At 40.1% G+C, this 20,319-nt stretch overlaps 3 protein-coding genes across 7 annotated transcripts; 2 read left to right on the top strand and 1 right to left on the bottom strand.

The window, feature by feature from the left end:
• Positions 1 to 9,387, top strand: hgs (hepatocyte growth factor-regulated tyrosine kinase substrate). Of its 5 annotated transcripts, none has more exons than XM_023277964.3 (20): positions 1 to 160; positions 1,719 to 1,803; positions 1,983 to 2,058; positions 2,287 to 2,379; positions 3,332 to 3,449; positions 3,804 to 3,856; positions 4,066 to 4,134; positions 4,259 to 4,383; positions 4,826 to 4,937; positions 5,128 to 5,226; positions 5,329 to 5,424; positions 5,571 to 5,609; positions 5,715 to 5,879; positions 5,964 to 6,177; positions 6,264 to 6,436; positions 6,519 to 6,659; positions 7,000 to 7,183; positions 7,376 to 7,512; positions 7,607 to 7,789; positions 7,973 to 9,387. In XM_023277964.3, the coding sequence occupies exons 1-20, from the start codon at positions 124 to 126 to the stop codon at positions 8,072 to 8,074; spliced, it is 2,301 nt and encodes a 766-aa protein (XP_023133732.2). In that variant the 5' UTR covers positions 1 to 123; the 3' UTR covers positions 8,075 to 9,387. The 5 variants fall into 5 exon arrangements, with proteins under 5 accessions (XP_023133732.2, XP_023133734.2, XP_023133733.2 ...); XM_023277966.3 differs by having other exon boundaries at positions 3,326 to 3,449; positions 4,853 to 4,937; positions 5,967 to 6,177; XM_023277965.3 differs by having other exon boundaries at positions 3,326 to 3,449; positions 4,853 to 4,937.
• On the bottom strand, positions 8,931 to 12,206 carry zgc:103625 (methyltransferase-like 26 B). The gene is made up of 7 exons (XM_023277967.3): positions 12,114 to 12,206; positions 11,820 to 12,022; positions 11,503 to 11,665; positions 11,303 to 11,362; positions 11,113 to 11,180; positions 9,763 to 9,841; positions 8,931 to 9,679 (listed from the first exon to the last, which is right to left on the bottom strand). The coding sequence occupies exons 2-7, from the start codon at positions 12,017 to 12,019 to the stop codon at positions 9,632 to 9,634; spliced, it is 618 nt and encodes a 205-aa protein (XP_023133735.2). The 5' UTR covers positions 12,020 to 12,022; positions 12,114 to 12,206; the 3' UTR covers positions 8,931 to 9,631.
• A 1,148-nt stretch (positions 12,207 to 13,354) lies between these two features.
• mrpl12 (mitochondrial ribosomal protein L12) lies at positions 13,355 to 18,075 on the top strand. Its single transcript, XM_023277934.3, has 5 exons — positions 13,355 to 13,551; positions 14,890 to 15,088; positions 15,211 to 15,282; positions 15,488 to 15,622; positions 17,458 to 18,075. The coding sequence occupies exons 1-5, from the start codon at positions 13,493 to 13,495 to the stop codon at positions 17,572 to 17,574; spliced, it is 582 nt and encodes a 193-aa protein (XP_023133702.1). The 5' UTR covers positions 13,355 to 13,492; the 3' UTR covers positions 17,575 to 18,075.
• Positions 18,076 to 20,319: the final 2,244 nt, after the last annotated feature.

The following is a 20,319-nucleotide window of genomic DNA, read 5'->3' as shown; positions in this document are numbered from 1 at the left end:
AGCCGTACAGCTGTGCTCTGTGGCTAACAGACAAGCTAACAAGCTAACCTCAGCGGTGAAAATATCAGCACCCGTTCCTCAAACAAGACGCTCCGACAGCCACTTTGAGACTTTCCTTCAAATATGGGGAAAGGCGGAGGCACATTTGAGAGGCTTCTCGGTAAGTTAACGGCACACGCGTCAAGTTAATAGCTTATTTGCCAACTGTAAGTCAAAGTGCGATGTTTTTCCAGCGTATTGTTTTGACAGAAGCTGGGGCTGTGGCTCTCGGGCCAGCTAGCTCGGTTTTAGCCTGCTAACAAATTCGCTGCTATTGTTCGAAGGCCCAGATAGGCTCACCAAATTTAGCGACCCGGCTGGGAAGTTAGCTTATGCTACTTTGTTTGTCCGTTTTTGCTTGAAGTCTAATCGGAACTGCGTTTTAGATGTTTATATTGTGTTATTGCCGTGTTTTTAGTTGAGCTAAACCAGGTTGTTGACTGCTTCAGATGATTCCATTTCAGTTCAATATTATCGTTAGCAATTGGTTTCCACTAGTAGAAATGCTTACTGTGTAACTATTGACCTGCTTAAGAAAACCAGGCAACCAAGCACAACAATGTCCTTTGTGAGAGACTTCGACTTTCAGTGTTATTAAGTTTTTAAAATCACAACAGGTTGATTAGCGGATATAATTAGCTACGAACATAATCTGTGTACCCTGAAAAGCTCAATGTTACACTGAATTAGATACGTTCCCATTATAAGACGCTGACGAAGTTAACGTCAGGTGGCTAACGGTTAGCCTACTCTAACACGAAAAAAGTAACTGTCATACCATGCAGCTACTGCATATTGAAACCAACAGTCACCTCAGATTACACCAAAGGTGAATTGATAATTATATATTAGCACTTGCTTACTGGGTTTAGACAACAACAACAAAACATTTATCGTGTTTTGTGCTGATGTGTGAAGAATTTTAAATAGAAGAGTTTTAAAGTTGCGTCATATAAGCAATATATTTCCTTAATTATTTAGGTTTGGGAAAATAAATCCCACCTTAAGGCTTTAGACATGAAAGCTGATGTTGCATCAGCACAGTTAGTCATATTGCCTTAAAACCAATTGCCGGACTGTTAAACGAGTTTTGGGATCTGGGACAGCTTTTGTCTGCTTTGACACAATTAAATGTCACACTTAAGATGGCATTAGTAATAGGGAGAATAAGAAGAATGAGTGCCATACATAATGATTACAAACAAGAATGTATAAGTGATGCCACATAGATACGATTTGTAAATAGACTGATAGCATTTTAAAACAGTCAAACTCATTCTAAGTTGCATTACATAGTTTTTCCGATATGACAGGATCATAATTATGTCAAAACATAGTCTTAGCTGATATCTACAGTATCATGCAATTCAGCAGATCAAACTTGAAACTCTTCCTCCTTAGCAATAAAAACTGTTCTCATCGAAAGCATCACACCAGTTAAATTCAGAGAACCTCCATTTAGAGAGACACAAGATTTGTGGAGACATACAGTTTAGAATGTTAACACCAGTAAACAATGTTTACATAAAGCCTACAATATGTAGGACTGTAATTAGGGACGCATGAGGTCACCATAGATAAAGGTCATCCATTATTCCATTTTGGGTTGTTGAAGATTGTTGATTATGTGCTAGCTGTTTGCCAGACATTATACATGTTTGTGTATTAATTGTCTGCAGATAAAGCCACCAGTCAACTGCTCCTGGAAACTGACTGGGAATCCATTCTGCAGATCTGCGATCTCATTCGACAAGGAGATACACAGTAAGTAATTCTGCCTCCTCCCCTCTACATTCATGTACTGAACCTTTGAAAGTGGAAAAAAAACCTCTTTCAGCTCTTATTTTCATTTTTGTTATGTTAACATAACTGTGAACATACATTTTGCTTTCTGGATTTATCACCCTGATTTTACATTGTAATATTCGCTGATGTCCTTGCAGAGCTAAATATGCCATTGGGGCTATTAAGAAGAAGCTGTATGATAAAAATCCACATGTGGCCCTTTATGCACTTGAGGTGAGAAGAGCAGAATATGTACAACTGAAGATAAGTGATAATGCAATCATGTAAATGACTTTATACCATGTAAAAATTACATTATATATTATGTAAGTACCTAGAACCCCTTCATTAAGTTGTTTATTTGTTGTGCATCAGTGTGTTCTTCTGTCACCTGTGAAAGTAGCTTTGCTGTAATGTCGGTGACATGGTAATACGACATAATAATATGGCCTCATTCTTCAGGTCCTGGAGTCAGTGGTGAAAAACTGCGGTCAGACGGTGCATGATGAGGTGGCGAGTAAACAGACTATGGAGGAACTGAAGGATCTTCTCAAGGTGACATTCATTTTATGAAATTGTTCCACCTTACACTCCTCCTCTGTTTAACCTCCACTTTGCATGAGTTTTGACCTTAGCTTTTTTTCATTGTGATGCTGAATTCACTGACATAGATGCACTGAAACAGTTGCTTTTGATCAATCTGCAAAGCCTTTAGCTCCCCTGTAGCTTTCAGACCTTCTCCGTCCCTGAACCCCTAGGCTTGCTTGAAAATCTTCCAATGTTGCACTGCTATGAATCCCAAGTTTTAGACTCAACACCAGAGCCTTTAGCTGCTCTGTGCCACAACTCACCACAAATTACATGTTTGTATATGACTGGAAAACTAAATGTATTCAGTTTACATTGATGTAAAGCTTCAAATCTGCATATTATCTTAATAATTAAGAAACTGAAGCAACCAAATATTTGTTTTTCCCCTCTAGTTATATTAGGTAATATAAGTACAAGTATGAAGCAGATCTGTATCCTCCTCCATCTAAGTATTGTGAAAAAATGTAGTGGAAAGTTTGGATATGACCTTTCACTCTTGAACATGGTTGTCTGACCATATCTTGACTTGAAGTCTTATCACCTTTCCTACCTTCTCTATTGACTCAATAACTGCTCACCGCTGTTGGCCAGCTGACTATATTACATGAGCTAGCAATATTTGATTGGATCCTCCCTGTATCATGTGACACAGGCTCTGCAGCCACAGTACGGCCTCAGTTTCCTGGTGATGTCATTGTCTTGTGACAGGAGTATTTTCTCAGACAATAGCAAGGGACTTCCCACCTTGTTTCTTATCAACATATACCATGTTGTTTAATTCAGTTTGTGTCTAATGGCTATTTGACAACAGATAACAATGTAGAGGTGAATATTAGTAAAGAGCTTAAAGGTCTAAAAACTTTACTTTTTTATTTTTCCTGTTTTTTTTTTGTTGTCAATTTACCACCAGAAACAGACAGAACCAAATGTCAGAAACAAGATTCTGTACCTAATCCAGGCCTGGGCTCACGCTTTCCGTAACGAACCTAAATACAAAGTGGTTCAAGACACTTATCAGATCATGAAGGTGGAAGGTAAGTGTGCAGAAGCAATATTTTATTTTTTATTTTTAATGTCACTTTCACCTGAGGCAATGGCTCTCTGAAAGTGTTTTGACCTAGATAAATATTTCCAATCCTTGCCTAACCTACAGTTATATTTATGACAACAGTATCTTAATTTATATGTTTAAGTCATTTATTCAGATTATTGTTGATATACTGATTATATTTCAAACAATTTGTAAGGACAAAAACTGATTCACATATTTTTTACAATGGCCTGCAGAGAATAAAAAGCTGTTATTATATATTGTTTGCTACTTTTCAATTTTTACAATTAGAATACTGTGATTTCTTGATTTCTTTATTTTGTACTTTCCTCAACAGGTCATGTTTTCCCCGAGTTTAAGGAGAGTGATGCGATGTTTGCAGCTGAGAGAGTGAGATATTTCGTTTTTCTCATTTCCCTGGTTTGTTAAATGAGTGTTGTCTGTTTTGTGTGGAAATGTGCCACATAAAAATAAATGTTGTTCATGTTACTGAACTGTTTAAAAGAGAGGTTATGCTATACATACATTGAACTCCCGTGGTTTTGTTGTTGTTTGTTGTCATTATACCTATAGTCATGTGCGTTATCTGCTTTGTCCAGGCCCCAGACTGGGTCGATGCTGAGGAGTGTCACCGGTGCAGAGTTCAGTTTGGAGTTATGACAAGAAAGGTAGGCTGGGCTCTCTTGAAACTGGGGCACTCCTTCAGTCAGTTAAAACAGTGTGTGTGTGGATTATTTGGTTAAAGCGCATGTGCAAACAGTTGACCTAAATTTGTGCTGTATTCTTTTCCAGCACCATTGTCGAGCCTGCGGACAGATTTTCTGTGGCAAGTGTTCGTCTAAGTACTCGACAATTCCAAAGTTTGGCATCGAAAAGGAAGTGCGTGTGTGCGAGCCCTGCTTTGAACTGCTTAACAAGTGAGTCCCAAGACATGGAAATGCCACAATTGGTATGAAAATGAGACTTGGTGTATGAAGTATAATAAGATATATAAAGAATATAAAGATAAATTATCTCTGCACCCGTGTTTACACAGTTGAGTAATACAAGCAGCTTATATTTACTACTAGTAACATTTGGTGACATTGATAAAACGTACTATAAAAGTCATACTTTGCTTCAAGTTCTTACATTTTTGCTTAACTAACTTGTAACTTAAATTTTACTGAACATTTCTCCGATTGTCTCTGTGTGTTTAGATGCAGATCCAAATCTGAATGTAGATTCATAACATGTAAACATTTCTGTAGAGGCTTTCATGCACTGTTCTGTTGTCGGACAGTTCTTGATGTTTCAATCAGCATGCTCTCCTCTGATTTACAAGATTGTTTGTCTTCCCTGATCCCTTTTCCTCACCAGCCACCCCTCCCTCTCTCCTCCACTTAGGAAAGCTGACGGAAAAGCCCCTTCCTCAGGTTCTGCTGAGCTGCCACCCGAGTACCTGACCAGCCCGCTGTCCCAACAGTCACAGGTAATTATTTAGCTATCAGTAGGTTGGTAAAATGGGTTGACTTGACACTGGAAGTAAATGTGTTGAGGACTCTTCAAGAGGGAAATACATGTTAGAAGTTTTTTTTCTTCATCCAATTGAAGACTCATCTTTGGTTCATTTTCAATGCTTCTGCTCCCTAAATCTTACCATAGCTTACCTCTCTCACCAGATGCCCCCCAAGAGAGACGAGGCAGCACTGCAGGAGGAGGAGGAGCTGCAGCTGGCCATCGCACTTTCCCAAAGTGAGGCTGAGGAGAAGGAGCGGATGGTGGGTTGCACAGCTTAAATTTTAATTTGGATTTTTACAGTTCGTTTATATTATTAAACAAAACACAGATACATTGACACATGGCTGTATGTTCACTTACAGAGACAAAAGAACTCATACTCAATGTATCCCAAAGCTGATCCCACCCCAGTGACATCCTCAGCACCGCCAGTCAGCACCCTCTACACTTCCCCTGTGGTAAGACTTCTTTCTTGAATAATGTGTTATTTCTACAACCAAACATCTTTTTTAATGGCTAATAATGGCTTAAAGGTTTTCTTACTATTTAGAAAATTGTTGAAATGTGTTTTGTCATTGGCTAATATACAACACACTCATTGCAGAACTCATCTGCTCCATCAGCGGAAGATGTAGACCCAGAGGTACATATTGTTTATTGCTCTTCCTAAACATCTACAATATGGTAGATTAATGTGAATGTTGCAACATGCTTTTAATACTAATATGAAAATGTCATAAAATTCCAGCTGGCCCGTTACTTGAACAGAACGTACTGGGAGAAGAAGCAAGAAGAGGCTCGCAAGAGTCCTACCCCCTCAGCTCCTGCCCCTGTGCCATTGGCTGAGCCCCTTCCATCAATCACTCAGCCTGTAGAAAGTCATGTCCCTGTCCAGCCTGTCAGCATAGTGGAGGTATGTGGATGTCTAGCTGAACTAAAGTGGGCAAAAAACAGATGACCCCCTGCTCATTGCGTCACTTGTCATCCCCACTTTCAGCAGCAGTACCAGAACGGTGAGTCAGAGGAGAACCATGAGCAGTTTCTGAAGGCTCTACAGAATGCTGTCACTACATTCCTTAACCGCATGAAGAGCAACCACATGCGTGGACGCAGCATCACCAACGACAGTGCCGTGCTCTCACTCTTCCAGTCAATCAACAACATGCATCCACAGCTGCTGGACATCCTCAACCAACTAGATGAGAAGCGATGTGAGTGGTGGCTTTGTGCAAGTGTTTGTTTGCGTTTATTTCCCTCTGTGTCCAATGTCTGAGTGTGACAATCTGCATTTTGTCAGTGTACTATGAGGGGCTGCAGGACAAGCTGGCTCAGGTGCGTGATGCTCGGGCAGCCCTCAACGCGCTCCGAGACGAACACCGAGAGAAGCTGCGCCGTGCTGCAGAGGAAGCAGAGAGACAGAGGCAGATCCAGCTGGCACAAAAGCTGGAGATCATGAGGCAGAAGAAACAGGTAATAAAATGAATCTCTCCAATCAGAGTACCAATATCATCATGTCCACCGACATGCTCACAAGTATTTCTTTGAACTGCAGGAATACCTGGAGATGCAAAGACAGCTGGCCATTCAACGCCTCCAGGAGCAAGAGAAAGAGAGACAGATGCGTTTGGAGCAGCAGAAACATACAATCCAGATGAGAGCCCAGATGCCTGCTTTCTCTCTGCCCTACGCCCAGGTACACAATATTCCATCAGCCATGTCTCTGTTTTCCTTAACAGCAAAAATATTAACTAGTGAAACTAGAATCGGTGGTCCCACTCATGCAAAAATGTAGCATTTCATCCCAGGCACTACCCTAATTGAGATTAGTGATGATTGATTGGGTGGTACATTGTTAAAATCACCCAGTGTGAGTGGTCGGCATGACAGACTTTACACACATAGGCCATAATGCTTTCTGCAGTAGACTGTTTTATAAATTATATTTTGTAATTTAACTGAAAAAATATCCACTCTTTTAAATCTTAAGTCTTTTTGATATATGTTTAGCAATGTCGATATGTGCTGTTTTGCAGATGCAGTCTTTGCCCCCCAGTGTTGCGGGAGGTGTGGTATACCAGCCTGGTGCTCCACCCAGCTACCCAGGCACCTTTAGCCCTGCTGGTTCTGTAGAGGGTTCACCTATGCACAACATCTATATGAACCAGCCAGGACAGACTGCACCAGGACAGTATCAGGCCATGCCTAGTGCTGCTACAGGTGAGAATGTCAGCAAGAACAAGATAAAATGGAAAGTTGAAAGAATGCTCTGAAATATGTTTGATGTTTTCAGCACTGGAAAGTTGACCATGTTTAGTTGGCTTAGTGCATTACATTCAGTCATGAAACATTTTTGCTTTAAAGTTCTACTTCAAGTGTGTTCCTCTTTGGGGCTTTTTTCTCTTTTGCCAGATCCTAATATGGTTAATGCATACATGTACCAAGCAGCCGGCACCAATGGGCAGCCTGCTCCACCGCAAGGCCAGGCTCCACCCACAACTAGTCCACCTTACTCCAACTATCAGCCCACACCTACGCAGGCCTACCAGGTCTGGCTGACCGCTACTTTTCATTTTCTGATCACTACTACCAAAATATTCAAATACAAGAATTCGCGCTAACTGGTGTCCGTGCTCTTTGCAGAATGTGGTCTCTCAAGCACAGAGTATGCCCCCCATGTCCCAGCCGGCACCCACCAATGGTATGGGTTACATGGGTTACCAGCCATACAACATGCAGAACATGATTTCAGCATTGCCAGGACAGGACCCCAATATGCCCCCCCAACAGCCGTACATGCCAGGCCAGCCGCCCATGTACCAGCAGGTCAGTCGTGCACTATTTTTGTTGACCCGTTAGCAGCCAGAACTCCTTCTAGACTGACTCATTAAAGTTCTCTTTGCTTTGATCATTCATGTTTTTATTTTTACTTATCAAAGCATCTGAGTTATTTCAATCTTAATCCCTACTAATCTGTCTATTTTTACTTGTGCATTCTTGTCTTGCTAGGTTGCTCCCCCTGGTGGACCCCAGCAGCAGCAGCAGGCACAGCAGCAGGCACCTCAGGCTGTGCCGGGCAGCGCAGAGGCTCAGCTCATCTCCTTCGACTAGAAGCCCACGTCCTGCAGGGTCTAACACACTACACCTTCTGTTCTCCTTTGGTCTCTCCCCTCCCTCTCTGGACTCTGAGGATATCCTCTGGAAACACACACATGCTTCCCACCTTCCACCTTGCTGTCATGTTGTGGCAATGTGAAATATTGTAATGATGTTGCAGAACTGTTGCTCTCCTGGCTTCTCCCCCACTGAAGTATGGGAATCGGGGGTAAAGCTGCAATGGAGGACACCATACCCCAGACCCTTCACCTTCTTCCTCCTTCTTTCCAGCTGATATGTATGTAGTATTTCCTTATTAAATGAATAACTGAAGTGCAGAAATAGTCAGTGGTATTAAAGTTAAAATGAAAATATGATAATAATTTAGAAAACAAAAAAGAAGACACGACCATCCTTTGTCTCATATTTTTCTAATGCAAAATTTGCATGTTAAATTTCATTTATTTTCTGGAATGGAAGTGAATTATTGCAGCCTGATCTAACAGTTTAGGCAGTGATTGAGAAACATCTATATGTGCTGTTTAAGAGGTCGTGGGTGTGTTGAAAGAGTGATATCTAGAGAGAGAAAGCACAGTCAAAGGCCTGGAATAAATGGCACTCGCATCTTCATCAGGTTCACAGCTTAACATTCCAGTTGTAGTTTTCAGATCGTCCCTTCTTATGCACCCAGATGCACACAAACAGGTCGTCTTGTTTTGGCATTCATTTATTGTGTGCTGCTTGAACTAATGAGTGTTTTAATGTAGTTTCCATGACGAAGGAACACATTGCAGGGATTGTACATTGTGGGAGGAGTGATAGAAAATTAGCTGGGTGGTTGTTTAATGCTCAATGAATATACTTTCACAGATTAAATCATTAGTTTAAGTAAACTATACATACTAAAAGCAGTTCAGCAATTCTACTAGTATCCTGCATCCATTTTAATAAAGTAACTTCTGTTGCCAAACATAAAGTACCATCACAAGACTGACAGAAGCATATGACCTTAACCTGCATTTAACTACAGACTGCCTGCAAGTGTCCCATTTGGTTCACATCCATTTGGTTGAAAATGTTACATATATAGATAGCTACACATTAAGTACAAGATGGCCCTCTTTCTGAAGTGTACTCAACTATTCAGAAATGTGGAAATGCTTACAGAGTGAACAAGATGTGCTGCATGTATGTGTCACACACCCAATCAGTGATTTCTGTAATTTCTTCAGTTACCATCTGTGAACTTCTTTATTCCATCATACTGATCTGTCTGACTTTAAAGTAATTTTAAAATTATATTTAATAAATATCTGGATCTTATTGTCCATGTGCTTTAGCTTGTGTTTTATAACCTCCACTTGGTTTAAGAAGAATGGTGATGATTTGAAAATGTTATTCTTGTACATTAATACATTGTGTAAATCAGAGGGGTTTAAAGTGTCTCCTACAATTGTGAAGGCTTAAACATGACAAAATACTGATATGGCAGAATTATACATAACTTAGAATTATACGTGCATATTGGGGGGAAAAGGGGTTTGTTAATCTCCTTTGTGTAGTTTGGCGTCTTTAAAGTTTTCTGAAGATGAGGCATTTGTAGCATTCTTCCATGTCAATCTGCAATGGAAAATTACAGGTATGAAAGGTATGTTGTTGGTGGTATTTATTACCAGTACCTTGAACGATGGTATGTGACTCACCATTCTCTCCATACGCATCCCATTACTGTAGGCCAGCTGTCTGAGCACATCAAGGTCTGGAAGACCCCACTCTGGGTTTCTGTGCAATATAATCAAACGTTACACATTTATATACAATTGAAGACAAAACTATTTGCCCCCTTATAAATTTTTTTTATTTTTTTCCAAAAATTCCCAAGTTCTGTTAAACAGATCAAGGAACTCTTAACACAGCTTTTCCCAACATCCTAGTTTTATTTTGGATGCTCACATTATTTTACTTTGCATCCAGTAAAAAATTTTTTAACAAAAAACAAAAACTACCAGGATCAAAATTATTACCCCTCTTGATGCTAATAGTCAATTGTATATCCTTTTTGCTGCAGAACACCTTGTTTGTTGTAGTTAGTAACAAGTCTCTGACACATCTCCTGAGGAATCCCAGCCCATTCTTCTTTGGCAAATCTCTCAAGCTCCTCCAGATTTGATGTTCTTCTGGCATGGACCCTGGTCTTCAGTTCACCCCACAGATTTTCAATGGGATTCAAGTCCAGGGTTTGTGCAGGCCAGTCAATAATGTTCACTTTGGTCTTCTCGAGATAATTCTTCACCAGGAGCGATGTATGTGTATATGTGATAACTTTGTTATACCCTTCTCCTGCCGTGTAAGCATCAATGATTCTTTTCTCTCATGTCCAAACTGATTTATTCTGTTTTTGGCATGATGCTTTCTCAAGTGACAGGTCAAGTCCTTAATGACGTTTTTGTGCTGTGTGTAAAGTGTAGGACAACCCCTAGTTTTAACTTAAATGATTGATGGATTACAAGCTGTGAGCATTACAAAGTTAAAGCACAGGACTGTACAACAGTGGTTTGTGCTTTGGCTCAATAAAAAGGTCAGTTCTTAGTGGGGCAAATGATACTGACCCTTGTAATTTTTCATTTTTATAAAATTATTCTGTTACTGTGTGCAAAAACAATTTATATATGCTTTCTGGAGAAAACTAGTAGTTTAGAAGTGCTATGTTGAAAATCCTCTGCTCTGTTAAAAATGCACCTGGGAAAATTTTTTGAAAAAAACAGAAAATTTCATAGAGGGGATAATAATTTTGTTTTCAACTGTATAGCGCACCAGCAAGACCAGAAAAGGCACATGTTGTAGCAGTTTGGCTAGTTTATTTTGGGAGAGTTTCAGTCAATTCGGTCTATCACAAAATGGCAAATATTTGCTAAACAATGTAAAAATAAACTGTTTGCATGTTGACCTTTGCTTAAAGACATTTCTAAAAAAATTTATTGTTTAGCAGTAGAACAGAAATGCAGGAAATTATCATGAGTAGTTTGTAATATAGACTGTTGATCCCCACTCACATTTTCCGAAGCTCTTCATCCAGCAGCTCGTTACAACTTGGTGTAATAATTCCATTACTAGCATACACCTGGAAAATATAAGATTTTGAACTGTGTCACTTCTTAAAGTCTGTTTTGTCATGCATTTGTACATTTGTATAATCAGATGAGGACATGATCAGAGTAGAAAAACCCCAAAACTTGAACCTACCCCATATGTTATCAAAAGGCCATTTTGTTTGATGATCTGACCTGCTCCACTGAAAACACCCTTGGGAAATCATAGAGAGCGATATTTAGAAATTTTCAAAATTCTGTGTTGTGAGGCTACTTGTAAATATACCAGTGTCTTGATTATTCAAGCAAATTAGCTTAACACCCTGAGGTGGTTCTTTGATTGTCCAGGCTTACCTGTGCTGTCTGGAAGGAGCTGTACTGCAGTAGGTTAATGGCAATAATAACATCACAGGAGTTTTGAGAAAGGCCTGCCCATTTCTCCCACGGTTCATTGGCGTCCAAGTGGATAGGCTGCAGCACAGTTTTTGCATGGGTTGCAGCAATATATGCCTTGATGCTGAAAACCAAGTGCAGTCTTAATCTCACATTTTTGTTTCAAATTTACTGGAAAATTCCCTTTAAGTTTCTTGTCACGCACATGACCACAGCACTACTTTTAAGTGATTTGTTTTTACTGAATTAATAGATTTTGAATGAGTCTTACCACTTACCTGTCCCGAGACTCCTCTTTGATGTCTGACGGCTGCCAGGTGACAAAGGGCATCTTCTGGGCAAACCGTATGACATGCTGCCCAGTTCCAGAGCCCAGCTCTAAGGCAAACAACTGCCTGTGTGACTGTGGTTCCAAAACATCTTCAAGCACTGAACAAAGACCCTCCCAGTTCCTCTCTGCCTGAGGAGACACTAGCATGGTCTGGAGGAAGGAAAGTCAGGTCATGTCACCATATCTTCTGGAGTTACCAGCCTATACTTTAAAATGTTCTCTATTACTGGATCCCTCTTACCTTCACTTGTGCTGAGTGACGGAGACGAGTGGGTAAAATGGCACATTGGTGGAGAATGGATGTGGTGGATGACTGTAACGGCAGATGGATGCTCAGATTACCTGGTTAAGAGGATTCCCTCTGTGCTCCTCCCTTGTGGCCAACAGTACAGGTAGAACACTTGCACAGTATATACACACAGAAAGCAATCTGTTCATGCAGTAAATGTGTGTCTGAATATTATGTAGTGACCATGGTTACACAATGGTTGTAATGCAATCAACACCAATTACAGGAATACCATCTATCATAGCGTGTGATTATATATTGCATAGCAATACATTGCTATGATGAGGCTAGAACAGGCTGTGGGAAATGATGATTAGAATTTTTTATTAATTTATAAAAGTTGTATGCAAATGTAAAGCTCAGCGTTGCTCTGACAAATCCTGTTTCTTGAAAACACTTGATCATATGCGTGAATATAAAATAGCTAAAGGAAAAATTCAAACTTGCTGCTGTGTCTTACTGTGTGTAAAGGCCTTTTATATAAGATTACTGGCAAAACTAGTAACATAAAAATAAACCCTAAATTATTTTCACCAATTCCAAAAATGTGGTTTATAATGAATTTTTATTTCACCAAAAGCTTTCTTCTGGCTAGAAATCACAAAAGTGACAAGAGACAGTAAGACACTGTGTTAGAGATAATAAAATGCTGATATTGTTTTATTTAACCCAATTCTTGACCATTTTGTTTGTATGCTTTGAATCATTATCTTATAGGAAGGTCTGATGGCAAGGCCAAGTTTTTTCTTCTTCTGCAGACTGCCTATGTTTTCCTCCAGAATTAATGTAGTCCTCTTCTCTTGTGATGCTGCTTACTTTGATAAGGTTTCTTGACGTATTGCCTAGAAACCAGGATTGTTGATAATTCTATAGGAGTCATATTTTCTTTGAAATTGGCAACATTTTCAAGGAACATGAATAATTTTGACATGGCACTTTAGTAGAAATGTGAACAAATAAGCATACAGAAAGAAATGGTACAAATCTATCATCACACAATGTCTTGCCATCTTTTCTCACTTGTGTGGGTGTTTTCTAGCCAGAAGAAACCGATTAGTGGAATAAAAATCACTATAAATCAAAAGTTTGCATGGACATGACTTTTCATGAAGCTTAGCTGTATGATAGCAGCCAATTTACTTTAAAAGTCCCTTCCGGGCCGCCGTAGGTTTTCTAACAGTTCACGCAATGCATTGTGGGTAGGTCAGGGGTAGAGGGGACGCCATGTGCTTTTGAGGCAGAAGGACTGGAAGGAGACCTGGCTGTGATAGACTACGTGTTTTTTTTGTTGTACAGGGACACCGGGATAAACGGCTCCAGTCACCGTTAGCATGTACTGCACCAGACGCTGCCTCCGGACCGCGCTGCGGGCCGCAGCCAACACACACCGGTAAGTAACGGCCACCAGAGAGTCACGTAACACCGGAGCCGCCGTTCATCTCTCAGTGAATGTCTGCCTCTTCAAGGGCAGAGAGCCGGTGACTACTGCTGGTTATTGAGGATGTTGAACACGGTGTTCTCTCTTTAGCTCGTGTAAACACAGAATATGAAGTTTATCTGCAGTCAGGAGTGCATATAGCGGCTGTGTGTTTAGTAAGTTAGCTAATCTTAGCTTGCCAAGGAACCGGCGGTGAATGTCCCTTTATAGCCATGAACTTAAGCCCCTTATTCTCTGCACGTTTACTAACCATACTAAACACATACTGTCCTCATCTGTAGCTTGAGTCTAAAATCCAAGTGCAGCAGCTGTTTTCTTTCATTAAGCAGCTTTTCTTCTGACAGTGGAGGTCATACTTACAGAAATGGGAGTTCCTGTATTTGCTGGACAAATAACCTCAAGCTGCAGCTCTTAATTTATTCGTGCGTTTTTGAACATTGAGCAAACCTTTGGGTGCTAATGTATCCTCAAGGTAAAATGTCAAGAAAACAAAGAAGATGCAGCTGAAGCCACTCTGATAGTATGTTAGCTGCTTCCTGTCTACAGCATTCAGAGCAGTGGCTTCCCCAGCTGGTGTCCTACAAAACATTGGGCTCGAGTGATTTGGGCAGTTAAAACACCTTATTTAGGTTTTATTGTTGTAGACCTTCCTGTAATTCTAGCTTTTTGCAAGACTTAGGCTGACAGTTCTTTCATTTTTTTGTCTTCCACTGAACAAATGTCCAAATTAGCAAACTGAAAAGGCTGAAATTATGGACATAGATTATCTGGCATGTCTGAGCCAGGGTTCAAACTGTTGTCAATGGTTCTACCAATTCCTGCCATCCTCCTTGACCACCAAGCTATTGATAGTGTCTCATGTGTCTCTTATATTTTCGTCATGCCATGTATGATGACAATAAAGTCATTCCAATTCTAATGTGGTAGTAGTCAATTGCATGTTTTAAATCTGTGACACTGTGAATATTAAAGTTTAATAGTATAGCTCTCAAATTGATTCACCATCACCCAAGTCATTCAACTGCAGTTTAAAAGTTATTTTATGTGTTAAATGCTAGACAAGGTTTGTAAGTCTTAACCAAAAAGGAGATCCCAGATGTATATTCTTTTACAAACCGCCAAATCAAGTCAAAGCAAGGCAGTACAGGAACATCTGACTGATAATGTGAAAATAAAGACACCTTTTAATACCAAGTGTGTCAAGTTGTAGCTGGATCCAGGGCATGCCAACACTATCTGGAGATTACGGCCTACGTACAGTCATTTATCCTAACTGTTTTCATTTTTCAGGCAACAGCTTGAGCGGCAGACACCGGCCGTGTGTGCTCTTAGACTTCTGAAAACGAGTCCAGCCACTCATTCAGATGCCATCGCCACCCCTCCACTAGATGGAGCACCCAAACAGTATTCTCCCAAAATCCAACAGCTTGTTAATGACATAGCCAGCCTCACCTTGTTAGAGGTGTCAGACCTCAATGAGCTCCTCAAGGTTTGTGGAAAAGTCTTAAATACAGAATCTAAACCATCATATGCCTCATCAGATAGACCTTTGTGATCTACATGTGTTGTCATATTGAGTGACTTTTATTTATTTTGGTGTCTTGATCACAGAAAACTCTGAATATTCAGGATGTTGGAATGATGCCAATGGGGGCGATGGCAGCAGCCGTACCTGCTGCTCAGGTAAAAAAAAAAAAAAAAAAAAATATTCCACTGACTTTTCTGAGAGGAAGTCCTGAGACAATATAGGGGAGGACCTTATTAGATCTCTTCCCTTACAACCATTAAAGTTGTATTAAAGCTTTCTTTTTGAGTTGCAAGGGGCCTACCATGAACTCTTTGCAAAATTACATTTGCTGTTTTGTTCTTTTGTTGCTCGTGAAACTAGGCCGCAGAGGAGGAGGCACCGGTTAAGAAAGAGAAGACTCATTTCACAGTTAAATTAACAGAATTAAAGGCAGCTGAAAAAGTAAAGCTTATAAAGGAAGTGAAGAACTGCATTCAAGGCTTGAATCTGGTGCAGGTAAGTCTCATCCTTTGCGCCATTTCTAGCTTGTGACCTGCTGCAGTGTCAAAGTTTTTACAACACAATAGGCTGCTGGGTTCATGTACATCTGCTGATTGACATTTGGTGGTGGTCACCTGTCAAGAAATGAACACCTTTAATAGTTCATACACCCCTGTTTGTACAGACCCCTAAACTAGTTAAAATCTCTGCAGAAATTCCAAGTTATGCATTGTCTTTATGGGTGATGAGACAAGTGATGTATACTAGCCATAGACAGTTCATCAATACCAACTAAGAAAAACAGTTTGATAATTTTACTTGCATGCATTAATGCAAACTGCCATGAAGTGAAAACCTGCACTACAGTTCAAATGTTTTGGGTCACTTAGAAATGTCCTTATTTTTGAAAGAAAATAAGTTTTTTTTTAAACTGAAGATAACATTAAATCAATCAGAAATACAGTCTAGACATTATTAATGTGGTGAATGACTATTCCAGCTGGAAACGGCTGATTTTTATGGAATATCTACATAGGGGTACTGAGGCCCATTTCCAGCAGCCATCGTTCCTATGTTCTAATGGTACACTGTGTTAGCTAATCATGTTGAAAGGTTAATTGATGATTAGAAAACCTTTGTGCAATTGTGTGAGCACGTGAATAAAAGTTTGAGTTTTCATGGAAAACATGGAATTGCCTGGGTGACCCCAAACTTTTGAACAGTAGTGTATGTTTTGGTTACATGAGCCCCAAACATGCTCCCTCCCTGGCTCATTGGTAGCTCATCATATCCTTCATAATATAATGGAAAAGTGCTGCTCCCTGTTGCTCTCCCCATGGCTGGCCGACCTGCCCTGATGAACCCTGTGGCCAGTGTAGACTAACAGTTACTTGTGAAACAGGCTTCATGGTCAAAAAAGCACCTCCCTAGCTTGGGTTTCATACTCCCAACTAGACAACCCTGTGTCCCCCGCCACCCTCACCTCAGTGACATTCTTCCAGTGGCCTGCTCTGTGGGTTGACAGATTTGACACGGCACAAGGTTCAGGAGTTTCATTAGTGTTTTTATTGTTAGCATATCTAATGGTTGTCAAGGTGGAATCGTCCCTGTTTGCATTCTTAAGTTAAAATATTACCTGTGGGCCTTTATAAAGTGGTTAAATTCAAGGTATGGTTGTTCAGTTTCATCATGATAGATTTTTCAACTCTACCACCCAGCTCTAGGCTTTTTAACAACTTTACTTTTGTGGTCTCCCACACAGTTTTTAATGTCATACATTTGGTTGTTTTATTAGTTGAAACATGAGAATCATTCTTAATCCGTTAATACAGGAATCTCTGAACAGTGACACTTGACCAAGACACAGCACGGTGGAAATACTGAATTTCAAATGCAGGTTTTTACACTGGTAGCGTATTGCAGGTCGTGTGTCACCTTCAAAATACTGCTGAAATATAAATATACATTTTAAATGACTCTGATTGCAGCATTGCATACTGATGGTATGAAACTCTGTACTAAAACATGGTGTCACTGTTAGTTTTTTATGTTCCTAAATAGTTCAGCAGCACTGTACTTTTGGAGGTTTTAGCAGATTTCATAGTTTTTTTAAGAGTTTAAGATCATGTTAATGGCAGGTGACTTACTGTGTTTGGAGTCTCATACTTTATAACAAGAAACAATCTGAGCTGTATTGGATTTACCCGAGTAACAGTAGTTCAGTTTAAAGGATTTTTAAGATTTGCTTCTATATCAGTGTTGCAATTAGACTCAGTCCGTCTCCTGATAGAGGACACATATTTGGTAACTTGTCTTAATCTATTTTTTTTCCTCTGTCCTTTCTGAACCAGGCTAAGAAGCTAGTGGAGTCTCTTCCACAGGAAATCCGGGCCAATGTATCCAAAGAAGAGGCAGAGAAACTTAAAGCAGCCCTGGAGGCAGCAGGCGGCACCGTGGTGTTAGAGTAGATCTATGTGTCCGCATGTCCAGCTGCTCATGCACTTCGTCCTTCATTCTATTATTTCTGTTTTTTACACAACAAAGAGGAGGATCCTAAGAGAAAAGGAAACTAAGAAATGCCTTCTGACATCAATACTGTCTCCTAACGGCATCAGATGGGGCGGTACAACTCAGACTGAACTTTCCAGGCACCACAGCCTGCACACATGGCTGCCCCGCTGGTTGCTCATCCATTTGTCTCCTCATCTGTTTGTCTGATGCTTGTGTAGAAAACAAGCTACGGAAATACTGGCCTGGGTGCCAAATACATCAGTTGGTCATTCTGTGTGTGTTAAACTTTTCACAGAAGGAAAGCTTTTGCTGTAGGAACATGGTTACCACGTCGATACAGATTACCACTGTTGAGGAACACCAGATACTGTATCTAGTTCAGAGGATGGCAGAGCTCAGTCCTTACGTTGCTCATAGAATTGTTAATTATGTGATTAAAGTTGAAATATCAATATTCACCCCTTCTCTTATGTGTTTTTATTGATCTTGTGGTTGATTTTGGGAAAGTTTTGGGGTGAACAAACTTTAAAACTTGATAATAATAAAGGTCCATTGAATTTGTTAGTCTCTTAAGAAAGAATATTTTATCTATAGAAAATGCATTTTTCTGTGTTGCTTCTGGCCTCTAGAGGTCGTAATGACTCTTGGCAAGAAGGTGGTTGCATGACCTACATTAAGATTCAGTGGAAACTTAAAAATCTGTTATTGATTTTAGGTTAACGTAACCAGAAATGAGTTGCAGCCCTGGAAGAGAAGAAAGCAATTTGAAAAGTCAGCATAAGCACCAACAGTCTTAAAAATATACAGTAAATACAAATTCAGATTTGCAGTGACCCCTATTTATTAACTGACCCCAAATATGCGTGCATTTTGAAGACATGCCTGTAGACTAGTTTCATTTTTAAACCAATTTTTCATCCAGCTGGGTATTTAGTTGGATACCTCCTAAAATGTACATTTATTTCCAGTGTTTTTTCTTGGCCCTTTCTCTAATTAGAAGGTAAGATAATCCTTTATTGCTCCATACGCCATGGGGAAATCTGCATTGTTACAGCAGCAAGATTTTTACAGCAGCAATAAACATGTATAATAATATGTACATGGATGAAAATGAATAAATACAGTATTAATACACTGTAGACAAAAGCAATATGAAGTGGCTTGTAAAATAAATGTAAAAGTCCAAGATGCAGCAGTGCAAAAATTGCTGTGCAAATTTTATTATGGCTTGAGATGATGCTGATGATATGAGTCTGTTTTATGTTACCATCAGCCAGTGATGCTGATGTTGTTCAGTCTTACAGCAGATGATAGAAATGACCTGCGATAGCGCTCCATCTGCTGCTGAAGGAGCTGCTTAAAGCCCCCACAGTCACATGCAAAGGGTGAGAGGGATTGTCCATGATGGATGTGAGCTTGGCCATCATCCCCCTTTCACCCACCTCCTCTGTGGAGTCCAGGACAGAACCGGCCCTCCTCACCAGTCTGTTCAGTCTCTTTTTGTCCCTGTTTGTGCTCCCCATTAGACCACTACATAGAAAATAACAGACGCTACCACAGTGTGATAAAATGTCCGGAGCAGAGTCCTGCACACTCCAAAGGACCTCAGTCTCCTCAGCAGGTGGAGACGACTTTGGCCCTTGTTGTACAAGACCTCTATATTATGTGACCAGTCCTGTTTGCTGTTGAGGTGAACACCCAGATATTTGTATGTGTCCATCATCTCAATGTCTCAACCCTGGGTGTTCACTGCTGCAGTCTGAGGTGTCTTCCTACTGCAGAAATTGATGACCATCTCCTTTGTCCTACTGAAGATAGTTGACCTCACACCAGTCAACGACGTCAGAAATGACAGTCCTATACTCCCACTTGCCCCTGTCAGATACACATGTACAATAGAGCTAATCAGCCTGTGTTACCTTAATTGACAGAAATTATGCATTTTCCTGTTGTTTCTGACAATCTGATGAAAAAAAATGTCTTATGCTTGAGTCAATGAAATTGCAAAACTGCTGAAAAAATTATTTTTTTAAATTGTTCTTAATATTTTGACATTTTCTGAGATTTTCCTTTGGTGCTTGTTGAAATCTCCATCCCTCCATCCATACATCCATTCATTATCTATACACCACTTAATCCTCATCAGGGGGGCTGAAGTCTATCCCAGCTGACTTAGGTTGAAGGCAGGATACACCCTGGACACAAAACAAACAATCACACTCACATTCAAACCTACAGACAATTTAGAATCACCAATTAACTTCAGCATGTTTTTGGACTGTGAGAGGACACTGGTGTACCCAGTGAAAACCCACACATGCACAGGGAGAACATGTAAACTCCATGCTGAAAGATCCTGGGAAAGCCGGGAAGTGGGTAGGCCGATAGTTGCAAGGCGAAAGTGTTAACCCCCAAGTTCTAGAAGTCCAAACCTCCTGTCCTAAAAATTCCTCTTTGCAGACAAAAACCCAGGTATCTAACAACTTCATTGGCTACTTCTGTAGCATCAGGTTTTGACGGAGGATGTCATTATTAAAAGTTGATCTCCATGTCCAATGTAAGCTTTATCATTCTGTTTCAGACATTTTAATCCAAGATAGTCACTGTAGTTTTCAGTGAAACAGTCAGTTAAAAGTGATCTGGTGTAACAGAGACAGAAATGCTTCTTAATAATTATGTTAACTAGGAAACAAAAAAACTAT

Source organism: Amphiprion ocellaris, chromosome 19, assembly GCF_022539595.1.
Source record: "Amphiprion ocellaris isolate individual 3 ecotype Okinawa chromosome 19, ASM2253959v1, whole genome shotgun sequence".
In the NCBI taxonomy this organism is placed as follows: Eukaryota; Metazoa; Chordata; class Actinopteri; family Pomacentridae; genus Amphiprion; species Amphiprion ocellaris.
The sequence above is the reverse complement of the archived record's forward strand: the minus strand, read 5'-3'. Positions and strand labels throughout refer to the sequence as shown.

Bases quoted from the DNA above. Each gene is read 5' to 3' on its own strand.
- hgs (XM_023277961.3), top strand. From the start codon at position 124: ATGGGGAAAGGCGGAGGCACATTTGAGAGGCTTCTCG. The intron at 161-1,718 runs GTAAGTTAACGG...AATTGTCTGCAG, and splicing joins CACATTTGAGAGGCTTCTCG to ATAAAGCCACCAGTCAACTG. The intron at 7,790-7,972 runs GTCAGTCGTGCA...TTGTCTTGCTAG, and splicing joins AGCCGCCCATGTACCAGCAG to GTTGCTCCCCCTGGTGGACC.
- mrpl12 (XM_023277934.3), top strand. From the start codon at position 13,493: ATGTACTGCACCAGACGCTGCCTCCGGACCGCGCTGCGGGCCGCAGCC. The intron at 15,089-15,210 runs GTTTGTGGAAAA...TCTTGATCACAG, and splicing joins ACCTCAATGAGCTCCTCAAG to AAAACTCTGAATATTCAGGA. The intron at 15,283-15,487 runs GTAAAAAAAAAA...TCGTGAAACTAG, and splicing joins CAGCCGTACCTGCTGCTCAG to GCCGCAGAGGAGGAGGCACC.
- zgc:103625 (XM_023277967.3), bottom strand. From the start codon at position 12,019: ATGCTAGTGTCTCCTCAGGCAGAGAGGAACTGGGAGGGTCTTTGTTCA. The intron at 11,363-11,502 runs GTAAGCCTGGAC...TGATTTCCCAAG, and splicing joins GCTCCTTCCAGACAGCACAG to GGTGTTTTCAGTGGAGCAGG. The intron at 9,842-11,112 runs GTGAGTGGGGAT...TATATTGCACAG, and splicing joins GATGAAGAGCTTCGGAAAAT to AAACCCAGAGTGGGGTCTTC.